At 36.3% G+C, this 19,251-nt stretch overlaps 1 protein-coding gene across 14 annotated transcripts in view; it reads right to left on the bottom strand.

Annotated features, from left to right (window-relative positions):
• ATF7IP (activating transcription factor 7 interacting protein) overlaps positions 1 to 19,251 on the bottom strand; it is a 115,122-nt gene that overhangs the window by 16,272 nt on the left and 79,599 nt on the right. For 8 of the 14 annotated variants that reach the window (XM_080616494.1, XM_080616489.1, XM_080616493.1 and 5 more), the window contains 3 exons: positions 18,092 to 18,159; positions 16,124 to 16,741; positions 2,686 to 2,764 (listed from right to left, as the gene is read on the bottom strand). In XM_080616494.1, coding sequence (XP_080472620.1) covers positions 2,686 to 2,764; positions 16,124 to 16,741; positions 18,092 to 18,159 — 765 coding nt within the window. Of the gene's footprint in view, positions 1 to 2,685; positions 2,765 to 11,980; positions 12,083 to 16,123; positions 16,742 to 18,091; positions 18,160 to 19,251 lie in introns of all 14 variants that reach the window. The other 6 variants (XM_080616495.1, XM_080616483.1, XM_080616484.1 and 3 more) reach the window with 4 other exon arrangements.

Here is a 19,251-nt window from a genome sequence, read left to right as displayed (position 1 = left end):
CAAATCTTCAGCAATTTCAGCCAACAAGGACATCCATCATAGTTGTATACTACCAAAATAGTGTAACTTTGTTCCCTGGTTGTGCTGGGATTTAAAGGGAAACACATAACCCATATCTCTCCAGGTATTAACATCTATTTAAATACCTTTTGTAAGTAACAGAATTAGGTTTACTTACTACGTGGGTGACAGTGCTCTAAAAAAAGATAATCAGGATCTGAGTGTTCCCCAGAACACTGTGTATGTTGCCTTTCTATGTGAATTAGCACTGAACTGATATCCCAGCATACTGTAGCAAACATCATAATGCTGGTGGTGCTTTCTATCCTGAGGCGTTGTCCCAATGAACCTAAAACAAAATAAAACTTGCTCCCCATTTGCTGTAAACAAAGTGCAGTGGAAAAAATATTTAGCCAAAGGTATATACATGCATGTGATTGTGCAAAAGCTGTCAGAAGTGTACTCTTCCTCTTTGCAACCTGAATGTTGTTACCAAAACCTGTGAATTATTTCCTGATAAACTTGCTCAAACCCCGAGAGATATGTTTTCACTGCATGGTGAAACTCAAGCTTTTACTGGGGTTTTATTCCATACATTTCAACTGACTCTTCACAAAGTCTAAACACAAACTAATCTACAAATCTGCAGACTACAGTGAGAGACTGGCTTCTGCTTTGCAGTGAAGAGACAGAGGAGACATACCATCCTGAAATTACCCCACTAACCTTTCTCCCTAATGAAAGGACAATTATCTAAAACCTGATAACGAAGAGGAAAGAATCTCACCATACTCCACAAAAGAAAATTGTAAGATACTGGCTCAAGCCCCCAAAAAGAAACTGAGAAAGAATTAAGTTACTGTACTGTAATGGAGCTATGACTGCCATGGCTGGTAGCACTTCTACTTAGGAGAAGCATTCTTGTATTTGCACATGCAACCATGGGTATTGATCTTTTCAGGTGACCATGAGGTGAAGGTATACCTTTTGCCATCAGAGAGTTAAAAATGGTCTGAGAAAATGTTACTTTTGATAGAAAAAGTTTAGCTGAAATAAAATACTGTGACATGCTACTTTAAAAGATACCATAAATCCATTTACATATGTTGGTGTCTTTTCCAGAATATTAAATAGGACCGGGGAGATTAACCTCACCTGACAAATTTCCACAGTCCAAGTGCAACTGTCTTTTTTATTACCTCTTTGAGAACAAACACTCAGAAGAGATGACAGTGGTAAAAACTTGATTCTCTCTGTTTTTCTGACACTCAGCTAAGCAATTCACAGAACCATCAAAATCCTGTCTGGAAAGGGCCTCTGCTGGCCATGGGCCATCATCTTTGTGACTATCTTCCAAGTAGCTGCAGGCTACTATTACACCGTCTCTCAGATGTTCTCTGCCAGACATGCTATGCTCTGTTATCTCTTCTCTAGGCCACCACCATCCTGACACCATCTACTTGGCCCTATCCAGAGCTACCACAACTATTCTGGACAAGGAAGGGGGAGCCAAAACTGGACCCTGTATTTCAGCTGTGATCCCACTAGCATCAGTGTGGGAGAAATACTAACTTAAATTTAAAGGAGAACACACTGTTGGCTCATACTTTTATCAGTAGTGGACACTGAATTAAGAACTAGACTGCCAGCTATCTGAAGTGCATCATGCTTCTATAACACTTGTATACCACATGCACCCCTTTCTGATGTTAACACTACATTTCTTCCTCACTGAAAGAAATGCTACTATGTGCTAATATGATTTTCTACATTTGTGTAATACAAATACAGAGCAGATCATGCTATTAAGGAAGTACATGTAGAAGTTGATCACATTAGCTAAAGAGATAGCTACCAAAGTTGTCTAGAGGAATCAAAATTATTGGTGACTAGACTTCAGAACAAAGCTCAGAGGCATGTATTTAGGGACCACTCAGAACTAAAATTTTATCTCTAACAGCAGAAATAACTTTTTTCAGTCAAGATGACAGTGCCATAAATGGTCTTAAATACAGACTCGTATTACTTCTATGAAATACTATAATTCTTTACCAATCCAGTGCTAATTATAAGTACACCTGCCCACAGTTCTGCAAGACTTACAAAAAAAAAAAAAAAAAAAAAAAAAAAAGTGTTCTTTTCAAAGATGAAATGCATCCAAACTGCCAAAGGTTGTAAAAGCACAACTATATTTAGTCTAATCTCTGCATACAGTCCCAAAGCAAAGATCTGCATTTGGTATTTGAACTCTTGCACATAAAGTTTTTTGGTTAAATGAAAGATTAGAAACTCTAGTAATCTAATGCCTAAATACCAACTGTAGAATTAAGAGATCTTTAATGAATCAGTAAACAGAAAAATTAAATATATCTGTAAGAATTCACCAAAATATGATAAAGAATTTGAATGTCTCAAATTATTCCCCAAACCTAATGGATTTAAGCACAGACAACAACAATGCTTAAATTAAGGCAAAGGTAAAAATCTTAAACTGTTCTACAGTAAGTAAATTCCTTTTATTTAATGCCTATCAGAATTGTTTAACAACAGTCCTGTTTAACTGAAACACCATTGAATAAAATACACAAAGCAGAAGGAGAGGTCTATTCCTTTCTGTCATCCATGGGATGAAATAATACGTGTAGCTTGATCACCCCTGCATCTAGCAAAATATTTTTCACCTACCTTGCAAAGAGCCATCGTCCTCTTCATCCAATGTAAGATCAATGACAGCTCCTGAATCACTTCCTGTGACCTTCCCGCTCTGAAAGACAAAACTCCTTCATTTTGCAAAAGCAAATCCAGGAACACAGGTGGAAAAGGGGTATGAATTGAACATTCAGAAGGAGAGATCTCAGAATTTTACACTCAGAAAGGAACTGATGAAATAAGCAGAAGGAGGAAATTTCAGACAAATTTTCCATGACTTGAAAAACAGACAATAACCAAATGACTGTACTGTGATATCAAATACTGAAGTATTTTTAGCTTTGTAAGGAGTAAAAAAAGCCTGATGACCACTAGTAACATATTGTTACTTTACAGGTAAATAAATAACAATCTGCTGTTACAAAGTATCTTTCAATTATGACTCTTAACATTTTAATCTGTTTTTTATCTGTGCTTTCCCCTATAGTAGTGCAACCTTTTCACAGAAGAGTCACCAGGACAATATATTATTTATTTTGAGACAGCTTCAGCCAATGTCCCTATAAAGAAACTGACTTCACAATATGAAAAAGGGAAAGCCTCACTGGAACCTGTATGCTTATAAAACATCACCAAATGCCATCAGAAAACTCTAACTGTATTCAGCTTTTTATTTTGTTATTGCATTTTCATCCATTGTCACAAATTTTAACATTCCATTAATCTACGCATGAAGCCATTTATACCCATCTCTTTAGAGAATAAAGGGACCTTTTAAGCTATTGTGAAGGCTGTTATATCACCACCAACCCCCCCCCCCCCCCAGGACCATCAAACAAGATTTATCTTCTGAATAATTGCTGTCCCCTGGCAGTTCAGACGAGAGTCCAGGTTTTTAAATATGCTTTCTAGAGAAAAAAAACTTGAATTATGTCTATTTCTAGCTCCCTAAATGTGCTGTAAAAACTAGGGATTTTTCTGTTGGTTTGTTTTGTTGAAGAGATGATCATTTATTGTTGGACTGAACTGCTCCAGATTTATGGATTAGAGTAAACCAGATTCCTTAGGACAGGCAAAGGGTTTGGAAAGGAACATAACTATCAAATCTCTGAACAATTAACATGGAAAAAAGCGTAGGAGTTACCAGCCCCACACGGCCTGTACAAATGCCAACATGATAAATACTAGGAAGATTAGAGATTTTTCTGTGCAGTCAGATGGGGACAGATGCAAAACCCCTAAGCATTAAGATTATCTGCTCTATGAGCTTTCATTTGGGTAAAACTAAGCCTTTAAGGAGGTCCTAAAGACAATGCTCACACAAGCAAGGCTCTGAGAAGAGGGAAAAGAGGTACTGTATTATTACTAAATGCAAACAAAAGGTGTGTCCAAGTTACCGGTCACTGAATTTGGAGCACCTGACATGACTTTTCATTATGCATTATTAAAACCCCATTTCTTCTTAAGTTCTCATGCTGCCACTGATGAAATTCTGCTAACAACCTACAGGATACACAATTTGAATACGAAATACCTAACTTTTCATGTTCACAGGCAATAATCTCTCTATAGGGACTCTATCTTTACATAGAGAAACATCTCTCATATTTATTAACCATGGAAGTCTTCTGTCAAGTGATTTCTATTTAAAAGAATAGAGCTTCAGTTTTCTTAGTATGATGAGCTGATTTACCCACTTGAAGCTTAAGATAAAAGGCACAGTCAAATAATCAATGACTGCTTGATTAGTATAAAGTCAAGAGGAATTTCATTCCAACTTGATCATCTTTGCAGTCAGTGGTGTGTATTTTGAACTACAACTCTCTGCCAGGAGAACACACTGAAAAATGGAGGGAGATTTAGGAGGACCTACAAATGGAACCATTTGGAATCATTCCTGCTAAAACCAAGTAACACCCTGTGCTCAACCCGTCAAGAAAATAAAACCACCCCTTTTTGCGTATCATGACTACTCAGGAATTCTTTTGGGGAAATTTTTGTTGTTACAAGGACTTGTGAAAACTCCAGTTTACAATAGAGGTATGTTCGAGGAAAGGCTAGAGAGAAACAACTGCTACTACTTCTGTAAAAAGAAGGGAATGGGATTCTGAGGAGACAGCCGTGTCACACACCAGAAGAGGAGATTCAGATGTGCTGCTTTAAGCAAAATTAAAATCCACCTTACGAAGGCTTGCAGCACTAATTAAGGCAAAAGGAAGCCTGACATTGGACTTTCAGTCATGTAGGAATAACATTAATATTTATGTCAAAAACTGCAGTAAGATATCAACTCTTTCAGCTCCTAATACTAGATTTCAGCAAGCATTTAGGCAGAAAAATTAATGCAGAAAAGCAAAGTCAAGCCATTCTGCTCTGCTGTCAGTTTTCAGGTTTCTCAAAACACAGGAAGCCAAGAACCTGGATCTGTTTCAGCTGACCTCTGCAAAAGAGCAAGATGATGCAATCATAACACCTTTTCATCAGCACAGTCACACTAGTGAAATAATTAAAACCAATTTAATGAGAATGCAAAACTTATCCCAGGTGCTTTAGTCCACAAATTGCCTAGCAAGTCTGAACAACAGAAGACTCAGTCACCTTAGAATATCAAAAAAGATGGAACAGAAACAAAATAACCACAGTAATACAGAGTGATCTCTATTAAAAAGATCATAGTTACAAAAAACCTCAAACAAAACAAAAAAACCACCACCCAAAACACTGTTTCATTTGGCAGAACTAGAGCACCAGTCTGCAAACAGACCAGAAGTGGCACTTACAACAGCATTTTGGCAGTTTCTAGTAATCAAACACAAAAAAGTTTACATTGAGATTTAAAAGAAATGTAAACCGCCGAACTCTTTTTTTCATCCTTCTTAACAGCCCACGTATCAACGTATACCCCTTTAGCTCCAAGTAAGTAGAAATCCCCCAAGATACTATCATTCATGATGCCGTTTTGGACCTGTTTCATCCATAGCTGATGAGCTAACTTTCTACAACCTGGAGGTAGCAATATCATGAACTGAACTATTCTGGTAACCGTAACTGCAGCCAAGTTGCCTTATTTTAAATATTTCTCTGCTGCCAGGAGTGTAACAATCTTAGCACAAAACAATGCAACAAAAAAACTAAATTAAAAATTAAACCTAACAAATTCTACTATGAAATGTAACAGTTTTAAGGATAAACATGAAAAATATTAGGAAGCAAGGAAAATACCCCAAGACTTCATCTTCTCCTGACAATTTTAACATAGCCACATCTTTATTCTTCATCTGGTTGGTGAACTTCCATTTGCAATTAAGATATTTTGCATAAAAACAATGTCCCATAATTGAATATTTCATACTGAAGTATAATGTAGATCCAGCCAAAGAAGATTCATGCAATTTGGAGTTGAAAGGTGAAACACAAGGTGAAGGGGGGAAGAGGACTCTAAGGTATGATTAAGAGCAGAAACAAAGGTGAAAAAAGGGAGCAGGGGAAAAGAGAATTACAAGCCACGCATCAGCTGAGCATGCCTCACCACAAATACAGACGTATGGTGCAAGTGTACTGTAATGCTACCCTGCTGTTCTCAGTGTTGCACATTTCTCCTGAAACATCCAGCCAAGCAGAAGGCACTTCACATTTACAATCTTGATCTGTTTTGAAAAGTGTGCTCATTAAAGAAAATTTTGGCAAATAGCAGGCCCTCTGCTACAGCTTCTTCGGTCTGCAAAGTCATGTCTGCATTTATCAATAAATAACTCCCCCCTGGGCTGTGCTTGCATGCCAAATGCCTCAGGCAAGCATGAAGGAGAAGAATTCTAATGCCAAGCACATAATTTGTGAATGCAGCAACTGAAAGACCCTGTAAGAGGAGCAAAATCAAAACACTAAATCCTCATCTCCTTCAAATATCTGAGTGAAACCTGCTAAGTCCTGAAACAGAGCCTAAGTCACAACCTCTTCTATGCTCCACTTAATTGGTTAAGCGTAAACTGCTTTATAGTGCATATGGAAGATAAAATACTGAAAAATATGTATAAAATGAATGCAATTATTCAAATTCTTGCATCTCTCTCACTTAAATTCATATTGGAAATTGGTATTTCTAAGTCTTCTACTAGCTATAAAACGTTTGCTGAAAAGTGATCTGAAAAGTACTGATTCTTCTGAGTAACAGTTTAAAATATTTTTTTTTTCTTTTTTATCATGAAAAATACTAGAAACAGACTTTGCTTTCACTTCTTACATATTCATATTACAGTAATAACACTTTAGGGATTTCAACTAAAGGTTGGTAAAAATGACCTATACTCAGAATTTCACACATTTTCCACTATATATACTATGACAATATAACATCTGCTTTCTTCCAATCCCATCCACTAAAGTCTTTTTAACAAATAAAGTACTGACAAACAGATGCACTGACAAAAAAGATATACTTATGGGGAAAAGTGCTAGGAAAAGGCAGCAATAGTACAGATTTCCTTGAGGAGGAAAAGAATTATACAGTGACTTTCTAGACCCAATACCATACGGATATTATAGACATTTTAAAAACAAATAATGTTCTTAAAAGTAATAAAAATGCTGGAACTTCTTAAAAATGCACAAATACAGTGAACAGGGTCACCCAAATTTGCAATCACATTTAAGACATGCAATAAACGCAATGCAAATGCCTTGTAATTAAGAACTTTCTTTTGGAAGACTGCTGCTACATCCCAGATGCCAATGACCGCAATACCTAATAATTAACCTATGCAAGTCAATAGTAACTTTATCGGGAGAAATCAGAAAGGAATCAGCCTTGCAATAAAATGAAGGATTGAAGAGCTCTGGTGTTGAAATAATTCAGGAGCAGTTTCCCTCATCTGCCTCTGGAAAAGCAGGGGCATTGAGACAGACTGTTATCTTTTTATGTTTTTGCACATGCTGAGACCATTTCACAGAGTTGTAAAATACACTGTAGTGGAAGAATATCTCCTTAGCTTTGCTATCCAGCAACTTTTTGAGACCAGCACTGATGCAAATTAGATTGATTCATCATTCATAATTTTGAAAAGAGAGAGCAAAAGAAAAAAAGGATGGGGGTGGAAGGAAAAAAGCTATTTCAATTCCATGAGGACAACAAATACAACAAAGGAGACTGAATTTGCAGGCCAAAGCATGTATGGTAGACACAAGGTTGAGAAAAGGGGTATCTCCCAGTATAATTGTGAAATTTAACACAAACAAGTAGTTACAACCTCACAGCATACATATGCCAATGGCAAACCAGTGAAGAAGACTGGAAAGCAATTTCTAGAACTCAAAGTGAGCAACCAATGCTACCTGTCACACTATTTTGTATAACAGCATGCACACACATGCCAACATGCCACAAGTATTGTACCACATGAAAGAACAAAACGTAGATGTTGGTATTTTGAAGGAAGTTGTGGTTCACATATGATACATACGATAAGAAAAAAAAAATTTTGGTATTATATAACGCCACGGTTCAGTTCATCACATAGATAACAATGCTATTCATTGTAATGCCACCTGCTTTTCATCAAGGAACAATTCAGTACATGAAAGCGGAAAATTAAGGAAAAAATGCAACAACAAAAAAATACAGTACAAAATAAAAATTAATTCCAGTGTAGTAAAGATCTAAATTCTGAAGATTACGTGTGGCACACTGACACAGTGCAGACAACTTTATTATTCAGTTTCTACAGTAACAAAACAGAAAAAAATCTGGGGGATTGTAAAACAAGACAATCCATGAAGCATCACGTCACCACAATCACACATGACGCTCCAAGGCGTTATATAATAGCAAAATCAATCTTAAAGTATGGGGAGTGATGTTCAAAATATGTTCGGGGAGCAGTGGGAAGAGTGGTGATGCAGTGTTTGTATGCATAATTATAAGGCCTATATCATGTTTTAAGTCAGCCGTACACAAACTACAGATTCCAAGCACAGTCTAAACAGCTGTGGAAATTATTTCATACATTTTTGAGCCTATTTCAGTCACTAACTGCTTCAGTACCTGACTTATCACTCCTTAAACAGCTATTTTTCCCAATGCATTAACTCCCACGAAACTGGAGTAATTATTCCAGCCTTGCAAAGCTGTCATGAAAATTTATTTGACCAGGTACCAAATGTATTTGTCATCTCTTACCAAGATAAAAATGAAAATGATAATGCTGTAAAGTTAGCAGTTTACCAAGTTCACAGTTTGCACAAACAAAATTTCACAGGGTTGCAATACATGTTTTGATAGTGTATGGTTACATACAATACTCAAATACTATTCACTGACATTTTACATATTGCATTTATGAGACTGCTGTGTTCCCCTTACCCTTAAGTCATACTGTGCAACACCTTCTACACAACAAGAACAATGCAAGCACAGAATAAAAAGAATCATCAGTCTTAGTAACCCCTAAGTATTATATACCCTCTCATATCTTTGGTGCTAAGAGTAGACATTGGCTCTGATACCCCTATTCTTCACTATAAGTGGTGAGGCACTGGAACAGGCTGCCAAAGAAGCCATGGCTGCCCCATCCCTGCCAGTGTTCAAGGCCAGGTTGGACGGGGCTTGGAGCAACCTCACCTAGTGAAAGGTGTCCATTCCCACGACAGGGTGGTGGAACTGGACAATCTCTAAGGCCCCTTCCAACTCAAACCATTCTATGACTCTGTGCTGTTAGTCAGAATCATAAATCAAGAAGGCTGAGAGACTGGCTGCCCGAAATGCTGTTTTCAGGCGCTAGCAATCATAATTCCAACTAAAAGCTACAAATGAACACTTAACACAATGGTTAAAATATTTCTCTTCTTCTGTGATTTTGTTTTTCTTTAATCAAACAGTTAAAAGGGTATATAATAAACACATACATGCATGCATGCACACACACATACGTTACTGGTTCTTACGCTTTTAAGGTGAAACATCTACCTTGTTTCCCCAAAGCCTACTGACAGTTTCCCAACAGTACTATATAGGATGGCCATCTTGGATGATCAGTAAATATATTTATAATACTTTTCAGATTAGTATAATGCAGCTTTTAAAAGCTATAATCCATTCCTGTTACAATGTCATAATCAGCTAGACTGTCTCAAATTTTTGGCCCCAAATGACAAACTGAAGCCTACAAAACACAAGTACATTTCCTTACTGAAAGCTCCTCTCAATAACTGCAGGTGGTCTAGGTAGCACAGATATGGTCTCAGGGAAAGACAGATCACTTTAAAAGTCATACAAGAATGGATTTATTTGAATTTTGTTCCTTACAACAGCCACTAAATTCACCTATGTCAAGTCCTGTCGGAATTTGTCAGATGACTTTTTAAATTCATTTTTTAAACTGTCCTCCTGCTAACATCTTTATAATTTAGAGTTCTGATTAGTCTCAGGTAAAGGTTCCACCTCATAGATGAAAGCTAGTTGCACCTTAAACAGCACAAACATAACTCCAGAGACAAAAATCAAGTAGCCCATTTTACATATATAATTATGTATGTTTATTTTCAGTGACAAAACCATGAAATGCAAGAAACATATTAATCAGTAATGCTCAACAATATAGAATAAATAGCTGCTCATAAATTGTAAGCTTACATACCCACTTTGTTCACATTTTTTCCCAACTGACATTCACAAAGTTTGTTACACATTGCAAAGTAAAGGGATAGGAGTTATAAATGTACTTTATTAACATTTACCAGATGAATTCCCAATAGTCAGTGGAAAAGCTTAAATTAAACTGTAGTTCAATCAAACAAATCAAGGTCTCTCAGAAACAAAGGGAAATGGATAGGACACTGATGTGTTTTGTTAAACTAATATAAACTGAAAAGATGAAATTTAGACTGAAAGATTTGTTCCATAAGAGGATAAGGTGCACCTGGAGTAGGGCAGAGGGAAGAAATGACTATTCACCTGACGTGATATTTTAATAAATATAATGTAATCATTCTTGAACAGACTGACTTTATGGCAGCCATTTTTAACACATCCAACCGCATTCAAATTTGTTCACTGTTATTTTATGTCACAACATAATAAACGCTGCTTTCATAGATTTTCTCAGTACACTGCAGCTATATTTATATATTATATATAATATATATAAAACCTGTATCTATAACTGGGATTCATAATAAAATACTTTGAAACCATTCTAAAGATTTGGTATATAATTAAAAATGCCTTTGCCTCTGTTACAATAATATTTACGCCAAAACTTTAAAAGTGCTTGTCATGTTGTCAGAAATGCAGTTCTAGGATCCGAGGCACTGGAATGGCCATTGGTAAAATTACTAGGACTGAGTAATAACCCTTCAATTTCTGTGTACACAAGAAAGTTTCAGTTGAGAGACTAACACAAACATACTAAGATGTCCCCTCCCACATCCCTATGGGCATTCCTTTTGAAGCAAGAAACAGAGGACGGCTGAAAAAAGAGAAGCAGTCATACAGCAAAATCATATGCCCAAGCTGCTTACTGAAAGCTTTCTGACCTAACAGTATGCAATTATTGAAGAAGCTGTATAGTTCAGGATAACCAAAGAGACGCACCAGACTAAAACCACAACAAAGCCAAGAATATGTTCAATTTCAAAGCATCCTTCCAATATTGCCAGGTACTTGACACTGTGTACAACAGAGCTCTTCCAGGGACACAGATAAGGTGCATATAGTTAATAACATTTACCTTCTAGACCTCACATGCTGTATAGATCTCAGTACCTTACAGTGGGGATTAATTACTTAAATAGCAATAAAACAATATGAAAATTAACATATTGTAAGATGTAATGCAAGATACTGTGCCAACTTCATAAAAATAGAAAGTAATTAGGGTACTCCTTGAAGTAACAGCAGACATTTAAAATTTAACAGGAAAAAGCACAGAAAATACAAGTTCTAGATTCACAGAACCAGGACCAAAGCTTCATTATGAAAAGGAGATGCAAACCTAAATATACGGATGTATTACATAAACTTCCAGTCGTTCTATACTTTTTTCATAGCCATTTCCATCAATGGAAATGGAACTTAATCAATGGCATGTCAGCCATTATTTAGAAAATTAGTTTAGTTGGCTTTAGTTAAGGCTAAGTGTTGGGGTTTTTTTCCCAATTGAAATACTCCTATTTTTACAAAAAGATCTAATTATAAAATTCAAGAGTGACAGATGATAAATTTCTTTCAAATTGTATTTGTTATACTCAGATTTTTAAAGTTAATTTTATATTAACAATTTTGTATTAAGTTTACAGCCAAAGTCTAAATTTAAGTTTAGACAAACAAAGTGTTATTAACCTGTTTTTTAAAAAACAGAAATCTTGCTGTTTGGGGTTCGCTGCTGATACTGCACTGAGGAGTCCAATTCACATCCATGATGTTCACACAGGATAAGCTGTACTGCAATGAACAGGATTAACTTGAAAAGTTATCTCACAATTAAAAAAAAAAAAAGGGGGGGGGGAAGGGAAAAAAAAAAAAGGAAAAAAAAAAAAAAGGTGGGGGGAGAAGACACCCTGCTCCTGTATTACTGAACACAGCTGAAGTTGCAAAAGCAGGAAAACACCATCCTATTTGCCTACTTCAGCTTTTCTAGAAAGCAAAAACATGTAGGAAAGATTCATTTAACACTTTGGGTAGGAAGGGGAACAGGAGAAAAAAATTTCAGTTCTGGAAGGTTAGAATTAATTCAAATGTTAACAGAAAATTTAGCTAATACTGACCCCAGCTCTTGTGAAGCAATAATACTTTCAGCCCAAACCAGGAATGCTCTCCCATACAAAAATAAAAAGCTAGTCATACTGCATCTAGTAGCTTTGAAGTATCAGGTTCAAACTGAAGGTACTGAGAGGACATTGTATAGTTGGTGCCAACATAATTACAATTTAACAGTAAGAAACCGTAAATACCCAATAATGAGCTACAGAGTGAAGCTAACATTAGAAGCCAAATGATAATTGAAAAGAATCAGAGACATGCCCAGATTTTGGCCAAAAGAGTCCCTTTTTTAATTTAAATTACCAACTAGATTTGTGTGAAGATATGAAACAATATGCTGTTACAGTAAGTTACCTAGATGCAGTTAGGACCAGAGCAGGGCATGTGGTCAGTATGAACACAGTATGCAGCAAGAGGGAACAAAAAAGAATCATCTCCTTACAACATACTTTTCTTGGTTTTCTGGATAAATGTTCACCACAGTAGGCTGGAACAAGCAACCACCCCAGTCAAAACCAGGAATTTTTTTTTTTTTTAAATAATACATACCCATCATGGTGAAAGTTTAGAGTAGGTCTCTTCAAACAATAAACTAAATTTGCCAGTCTGGCTGAATTACAAATTCAATGAATCCCTAAGATTTGAAAATCTGTGTTGCTCTAATAAGAATAAGAATAGAGTAAGTTGCTGCACAGCTCTCCTGTAGTTTGAGAACTGTTTCCTCTTTTTCTTCTTCCTAGCCATTAGAAATGATTACTTTATTATTTCAATTTGATTTACTCCAGACTTGACAAAATGATAATCCTGGATCCGTGATTTCCTTCCTCTCACCACTGATGTTGTAAGTTAATGCTGCAACTAAGGAAGTGTAGGACTGTGCAGAATTATTTTTTATATTAACAATTATATCTCATCACCTAGTTCAATCACTGTAACACCACCAAATAAAGTGACTGTGAACACAGTGAGATGAATATATGGCACTTTCAAAACCTTTTAATCTTTAACACGATCCATCAGAAAATGGAACACTCTGTGCTGGTCTTACGATTCAGAAAATTGATACAGTAAGTATGAATAACCTACCCAAGGCCACAAAGGTAAACATCATCAGCCAAGACAAAAACTCCAAAGGTCAGACATCAAGTCCTCTGTTGAGGCTATAACAAAGCGATAAATCTTGTTCAATATTTGAAAGCCTTTCCCAGCAAGGAAGTTCTCCAAAGAATTAAGAATTAATCATGATTTTTTTTTTAATTTCAGCTGCGATTTTTCTCTATTTTGTCCACTGCTGAGCAATGAAGACACTTCCAGTAAAGTCTTTAGTGTTACAAGACACATGTGTGGGTGCATTTGTGTACACGCACATATACAGAATTTCAAAAGAATAAAACCATTCTTATTTCATTCAGTTAATGCAAAACAGTTTTAAATGCTACACTGTTTCTTCTTCCAAAGTGGACCTACTATAATTTGTGATTTGATAATCAGTTTTTCATTTCAAAGATCTCTTGATTTGTCAGAATCTCTAACAAAAATAATGGCACAGAATCATGGAATAGTTTGGGTTGGAAGGAACGTTCAAATGTCACCTAGTCCAACCCCCCTGCAAAGACAGGAGCACAGAATAGTAGAAACAAACCATGAATTAGATTCTCAAGTGCAATTCACTAAGAATGAACAATGACCAGCCCTCCTAGTTTTTAATTTTTATCTTTCATTAAAGAGCCTTTTAAACTACAATTTAATTTCTCTGACAAAATTCATATTCACTATCCTGAGAATTTCTAACCTGTAAAAATCACCTATGGAAAATGCATTGATAGTATCAGTTTATTATAGCAATCTAACCTAAAGAAGTTAAAACAACAATGTTTGGGTAGGGTTTGGTGGAGAAGAACAGGATGTGCTTTTTCTTAATTATGTACTATACTGACAAAAACTATACTGACTATACTGCAAAGACAATATGAAATGTAATGCAAGGGGTGAGAGGAAATACAAAAAACCCTTTCACAAGATAAGCACATAAAGAGACAACACTATAATTACTTGCCATTTAAGCAACAAGCCTGTTCTCAGCTCTTTTGAGAGCATTTTCCCCAGTTCATGCACAACTGAAGTGATCCTAATTTTAATACAATTTGCATCAAGTACTGCCTTTGGAGGACAGAATGAACACTATCTTAGCCAGAAATATTAAATAGGAGAAGAAAAGAAAGACCTGCAATACAAATATGTAGCTCACAGAAAAAAATCAATTTAGAAGAATTAAAAAAAAAGCAGTACAATCCTCTGGTAGGTCCAATAACAATTTGAACAGAGAGATTGACAGTGGTCAAGCAATTTGAGGTGGTTTCATGCATATTGTATGTATTTGTAGTGTATCTCTGTTTCATTCAGCTTCTACTTTCTTTGTGTTTTTCAGTAATCAAGTATTTGATTTGTAAGATGCTACATTAGTGCCAGCAGACACAAAACGGTGTAATAAATACACTCTTCACAAAATATAAAAGCTATGCACTTAGTGAAGAAAGCATTGCTCTTCAGCTAAGTGGAAATGAGTATCTCCCTTTCATTTTTTTTTTCTTTTTAAATAGCTCTGCCTAGCCACTTAAAGAGTCCCAGCTGCCACAAAGTCATACAAACTCCAAGCCCTGCTTTGTTTAAGTTTCTGTTCATAGCTCACTTCAGGAGTGTGAACAGGATACTTCTTGCTGAACTAGACCGTAAGAAACTTCCTTAGTAGATCAAGTGAAAAACCATATCCAATAATTTTTCAATTTCAGCAATTCACTTGAAATCAGTTCCATTACAGAAGCATCAAGTCATTGGTTCTTGTTTTATCACACGCTTTATAAAGACAGCTTTGTTACAACAGCCTTGAAGGGGACTGGCAGTTAGGTTCACACCGGCTGTGTTCTTGGAGAGAAACACTTTGGAAGAACTGTGGTTCAACAGTATGGGGCTTTTGGAATTCAGAGCTGGGTGGCTCTCTGGGACCAAAGTCACAGAGGTAGCGAAAGGTGGCACCACAGATTTCTTAGGAAATAAAATTTTGCTTTGTTCTAGAACAACATGGTTTATAGAAGAGGTGGACACACCAGATAGTGATTCTTTCATCACTTCATTTGGGATCTTACTATAAAGGTAATTGGGGGCATTATTCTCCATTACATCTGACCAAGCCCTGTAGCGAACTTCCGCAGCTCCCCAGTAGTGTCTAATAGCAGATTCAGAGCGATGGCCTGTCACTGCCATTATTTCTCTAGGCCCCAGTCCTGCTTCACACAGTAGCTGGATGGTGGTAGTTCGGAGAGAATGATTGGTGTACCGCTGAGAGAGCCTGGCTGCCACGCTTATCCTGGGCATCATGGTACCTAAGTAGTTCACACCCATTGGTTCTCTTTTGTACCAGACAGGCTGTTCTTGCATTTGCTCTGATGTTAACTTTAAAGGATGCAGGTAAAAGGCAGGGGGCTCTGGAGGCAACTTAGACAAATAAAGCTCCAATGAAAAAACAGGACAGTTTGGGTCCCCTGGCATATCATACATTTTACCCATTTTATGAGGATCTTCTCCATTTTTTCCTTTGCCAGGATACCTAAACATAGCGTATCGACGCCCATTCTTGTCCTTCTCAACAACAAAAGCATCTGGAGCCAGATCTCTTAAAATTTCCCTCCCTCGTTTGGCAAAATGCAACTGCAAATCAAACCACACCTTGTTGACGAGTGCCAGTGGACTGTGCAATCCCAGCACACCAGATTCTTTAATCTTACGCAAGTCCTCAGCAGCTATAGGAGGATGGTGGTGAGTCTCATCCTTTCCCTGCATGCGCAGCATCTTCAGCACACTCACAAATACCATGTTCGCACTAGCAAACTCTTTGTCCTTCATTAAGCAAATCTGACGATTGTAAGGTGGCATTTTGAGATGCCGGTTTAAACCAGCACGCATTGACTTGTAGCTTGCCACACTGTAGGTATTTCCATCGTGATTCCTTATTGTGTAATAAAACTCTCTTAAGATATCATTGAGTTCACTTACTGGGACCAATTCAAAGCTAGGATCCTTGCCATTTTTGGCCAGCCATTGTTTTAATAGGTTAGCTGCCCAGCCAGTCTGCTTGTGGGTGTTTTTTATGCTCTTAGCATCCTCTTCCTCTTCCTCCAAGCCAAAGAGGACATCCTCGGGGAAGTTAAAATTCGTCTGTGCTTCTTTATTTTCTGATGAAGTCTCCTCATGTTTCAACTGCTTTTCGAAACAATTGATCAAAGTTGTACCATCAAATATGCCACAAGTACACGGCATACAGCGAACTACTTTTTGATCTGAGAGCTGTGAAGTGCGGAGTAATACATAATATTTTGCATTTTACATAACAAAAAGCAGGTGGCATTAACTGAATTTTTCAAATGATATGGCATATCAATTCCATACCTCACTAGCCAATTAAAATGCATCAGGCCCTTCTTTATTAACCATGGCATTACACATGCTTTAACTGATTTGACTGAAAGCAAGCCTAGAAACATATGCTATAACAGAATACTGAAAACCGGAAAGCATCATGTGTCTTTTTTCCCTCCTCCTTGCTCACCTTCCATTGCTAAATACCACTCTTACACACAAACTGTTTTTCCAAAATCTTTTCTGGGTTTCAGGCTCTACCAAAGAAGAAAATTTCCAAAATATACTGAAATATACTGAAAATTAAATCTTAATCTTAAAACCATACATCTGTTGTCCATTCTGATATTGAATTTCCTACATCTCAAGTACTGACAAATGTTTTAATAGCTATAATCCACAGGTATCTTTGAAAAAATGAAGTTCCAAATAACCATTCGTTATTAATGCCTTAATAAAAAGGTAGAGTGAGGCACAGTATCTCTGCCATACAATTTCTGCAACAGGTGAAAACCAGTCTTGTCTAGTATATTTTCTTCTTGCTTTGAAATACAATTCAGATTTACCTGTACCTTGAAACAGTATTAAATGTGGAAATTTTCGCTAGAATAAATTAATTTTATTCCCCTTAACAAAATTACTTCAGGTTAACAACAATGTAAGTATGAGGTACTTTGTAAAGTATCTGTACATGGAAAGAAAATTAATTATGAATAATTTTAAATATCTTAACTTTAACCTTTAAATTTCAAAGCAAGTTCAACAATTTTTAGATGAGGAATCCAGAAATACTGCAAGTTCTCCTTTATCATGAAATAGTTATTCTTGAAAAAAAGTTTCCTTGGATTTTTTTTACATATGGGAATGAAATATTAGAACTCCAATTCTTATTAGCTTCTGGATTAGGATGGAAATGAGAGAGCTAAAGTAATCTAGAGAATATTTGTAGCTTTAAGCTCAAGTTACTCAGACAAAAAAAAGGCAGGGTTTTCTTTTGTATGTTAGCTCTGGCTTATCAGATAATTTTTAGTGTGCTCCTGAATTAATAACTCATCTATTTACCAAACCCCATCAAAAAACTTCTGAGAAGACTATCAGAAGCAGATGCTCCAAGTAATACTCTGGATCAGAAGAAGAAAATTACAAATGGACAGAAACTAGAAAGGATGTCACAAAAAAAGAAACTAAAATTGTTTCGTTCTGGACAATAAAGGTAAAGAACTCTTCTCCTGTGGATTGTAACTTTAGAATTTTATATAGAAACAATCAACAACCTACCTGTGGTGTTCCCTCAGCAGTTCGCTTGTTTGCCGAAGTATCTGTTGGTGGCCTGCTTGTCTGGTTTTCTGAGGGGTCAAGAAATTGTTCATTTGCAGTATCTAATCAGTACTAAATACTGCTATCCACTATACAAATTCGGAAGCAATATTCAAAACTGTTTGATACTAAACAAATATGGCTTATTTTACAGCTCTAATTTTCAATTTTAAGTATTCAAGCTTAATTACTGCCATTTTTCAAAAGCAACAGAAGATACAAAAAAGCAAAATGGCACTTTCCAGCCTAAAAGCAGTGTATATTCCCTTCCTTGGAAATCTGACAATGCATCCAAAACATTTCATGAACAATTCCCTTGCCTATTGAGGACAAAGAGTAACTACAAGCTCTCCTCTCTCTGTATGTAAACTGACAAGATACTAAACTGAAAAGTTCTACGATTATTCAACATTTTTTGTACAGAAAATTGATTGAACAAGTGGATGGTTAAATAGACAGCAAAATACATAACTGAGACAATTTGTGCAGGGCAACCAAGTATCTTTATTAGCTCAGTCAAATGTACATCTAAACTAACAACTTAAACAGAAGTTGCTTTAATATTTTATGTAAACATTTAAATCCAAATTCTCCGTTCTCATTCCTTTTAATTTTAACCAGAGCTTATCAGCAATAGTGCTAGCCCAAAGCAGTGTTTCAATTCTGGTGAGAAAACTACTAGGGTATACACTAAGGCTACTTGAACTGCATAAAATAAGACATGTTTTTTTGACACGTAGGCCCTTTGGTCACTGTGCCTCATCTGTTACAATCCTTTTTACGTTGTGTTAGATCACTGTATTAGCTTTAGAGCTAAAAATCAATACAAGGCCTATACCTATCCAACTCTGTGTAAGGCATGTTTTAACACAGGCAATTTAGAGATGGGAAAATTAAATAAAACTAGTTCTGATGTCAAGCTCTACTTGAGTAATTTTAACATTCTATTCTGCAAATGAGAAACTTGCTGTAATTCCAACTCACAAATCTTGAGGACCTCTTCGAAAAAAAAAATCCACAGCATGTAAAATCAGAAGAGCAGAGAATCACCACAGTATGGCCGAGGATGAAGACGAAGTATTTTAAAATAGTTAATCTATATACTGTTATTTGAACAGTAT

Source organism: Psittacula echo (genome assembly GCF_963264785.1).
Source record: "Psittacula echo genome assembly, chromosome: 1".
Taxonomy (NCBI): Eukaryota; Metazoa; Chordata; class Aves; order Psittaciformes; family Psittacidae; genus Psittacula; species Psittacula echo.
The sequence above is the reverse complement of the archived record's forward strand: the minus strand, read 5'-3'. Positions and strand labels throughout refer to the sequence as shown.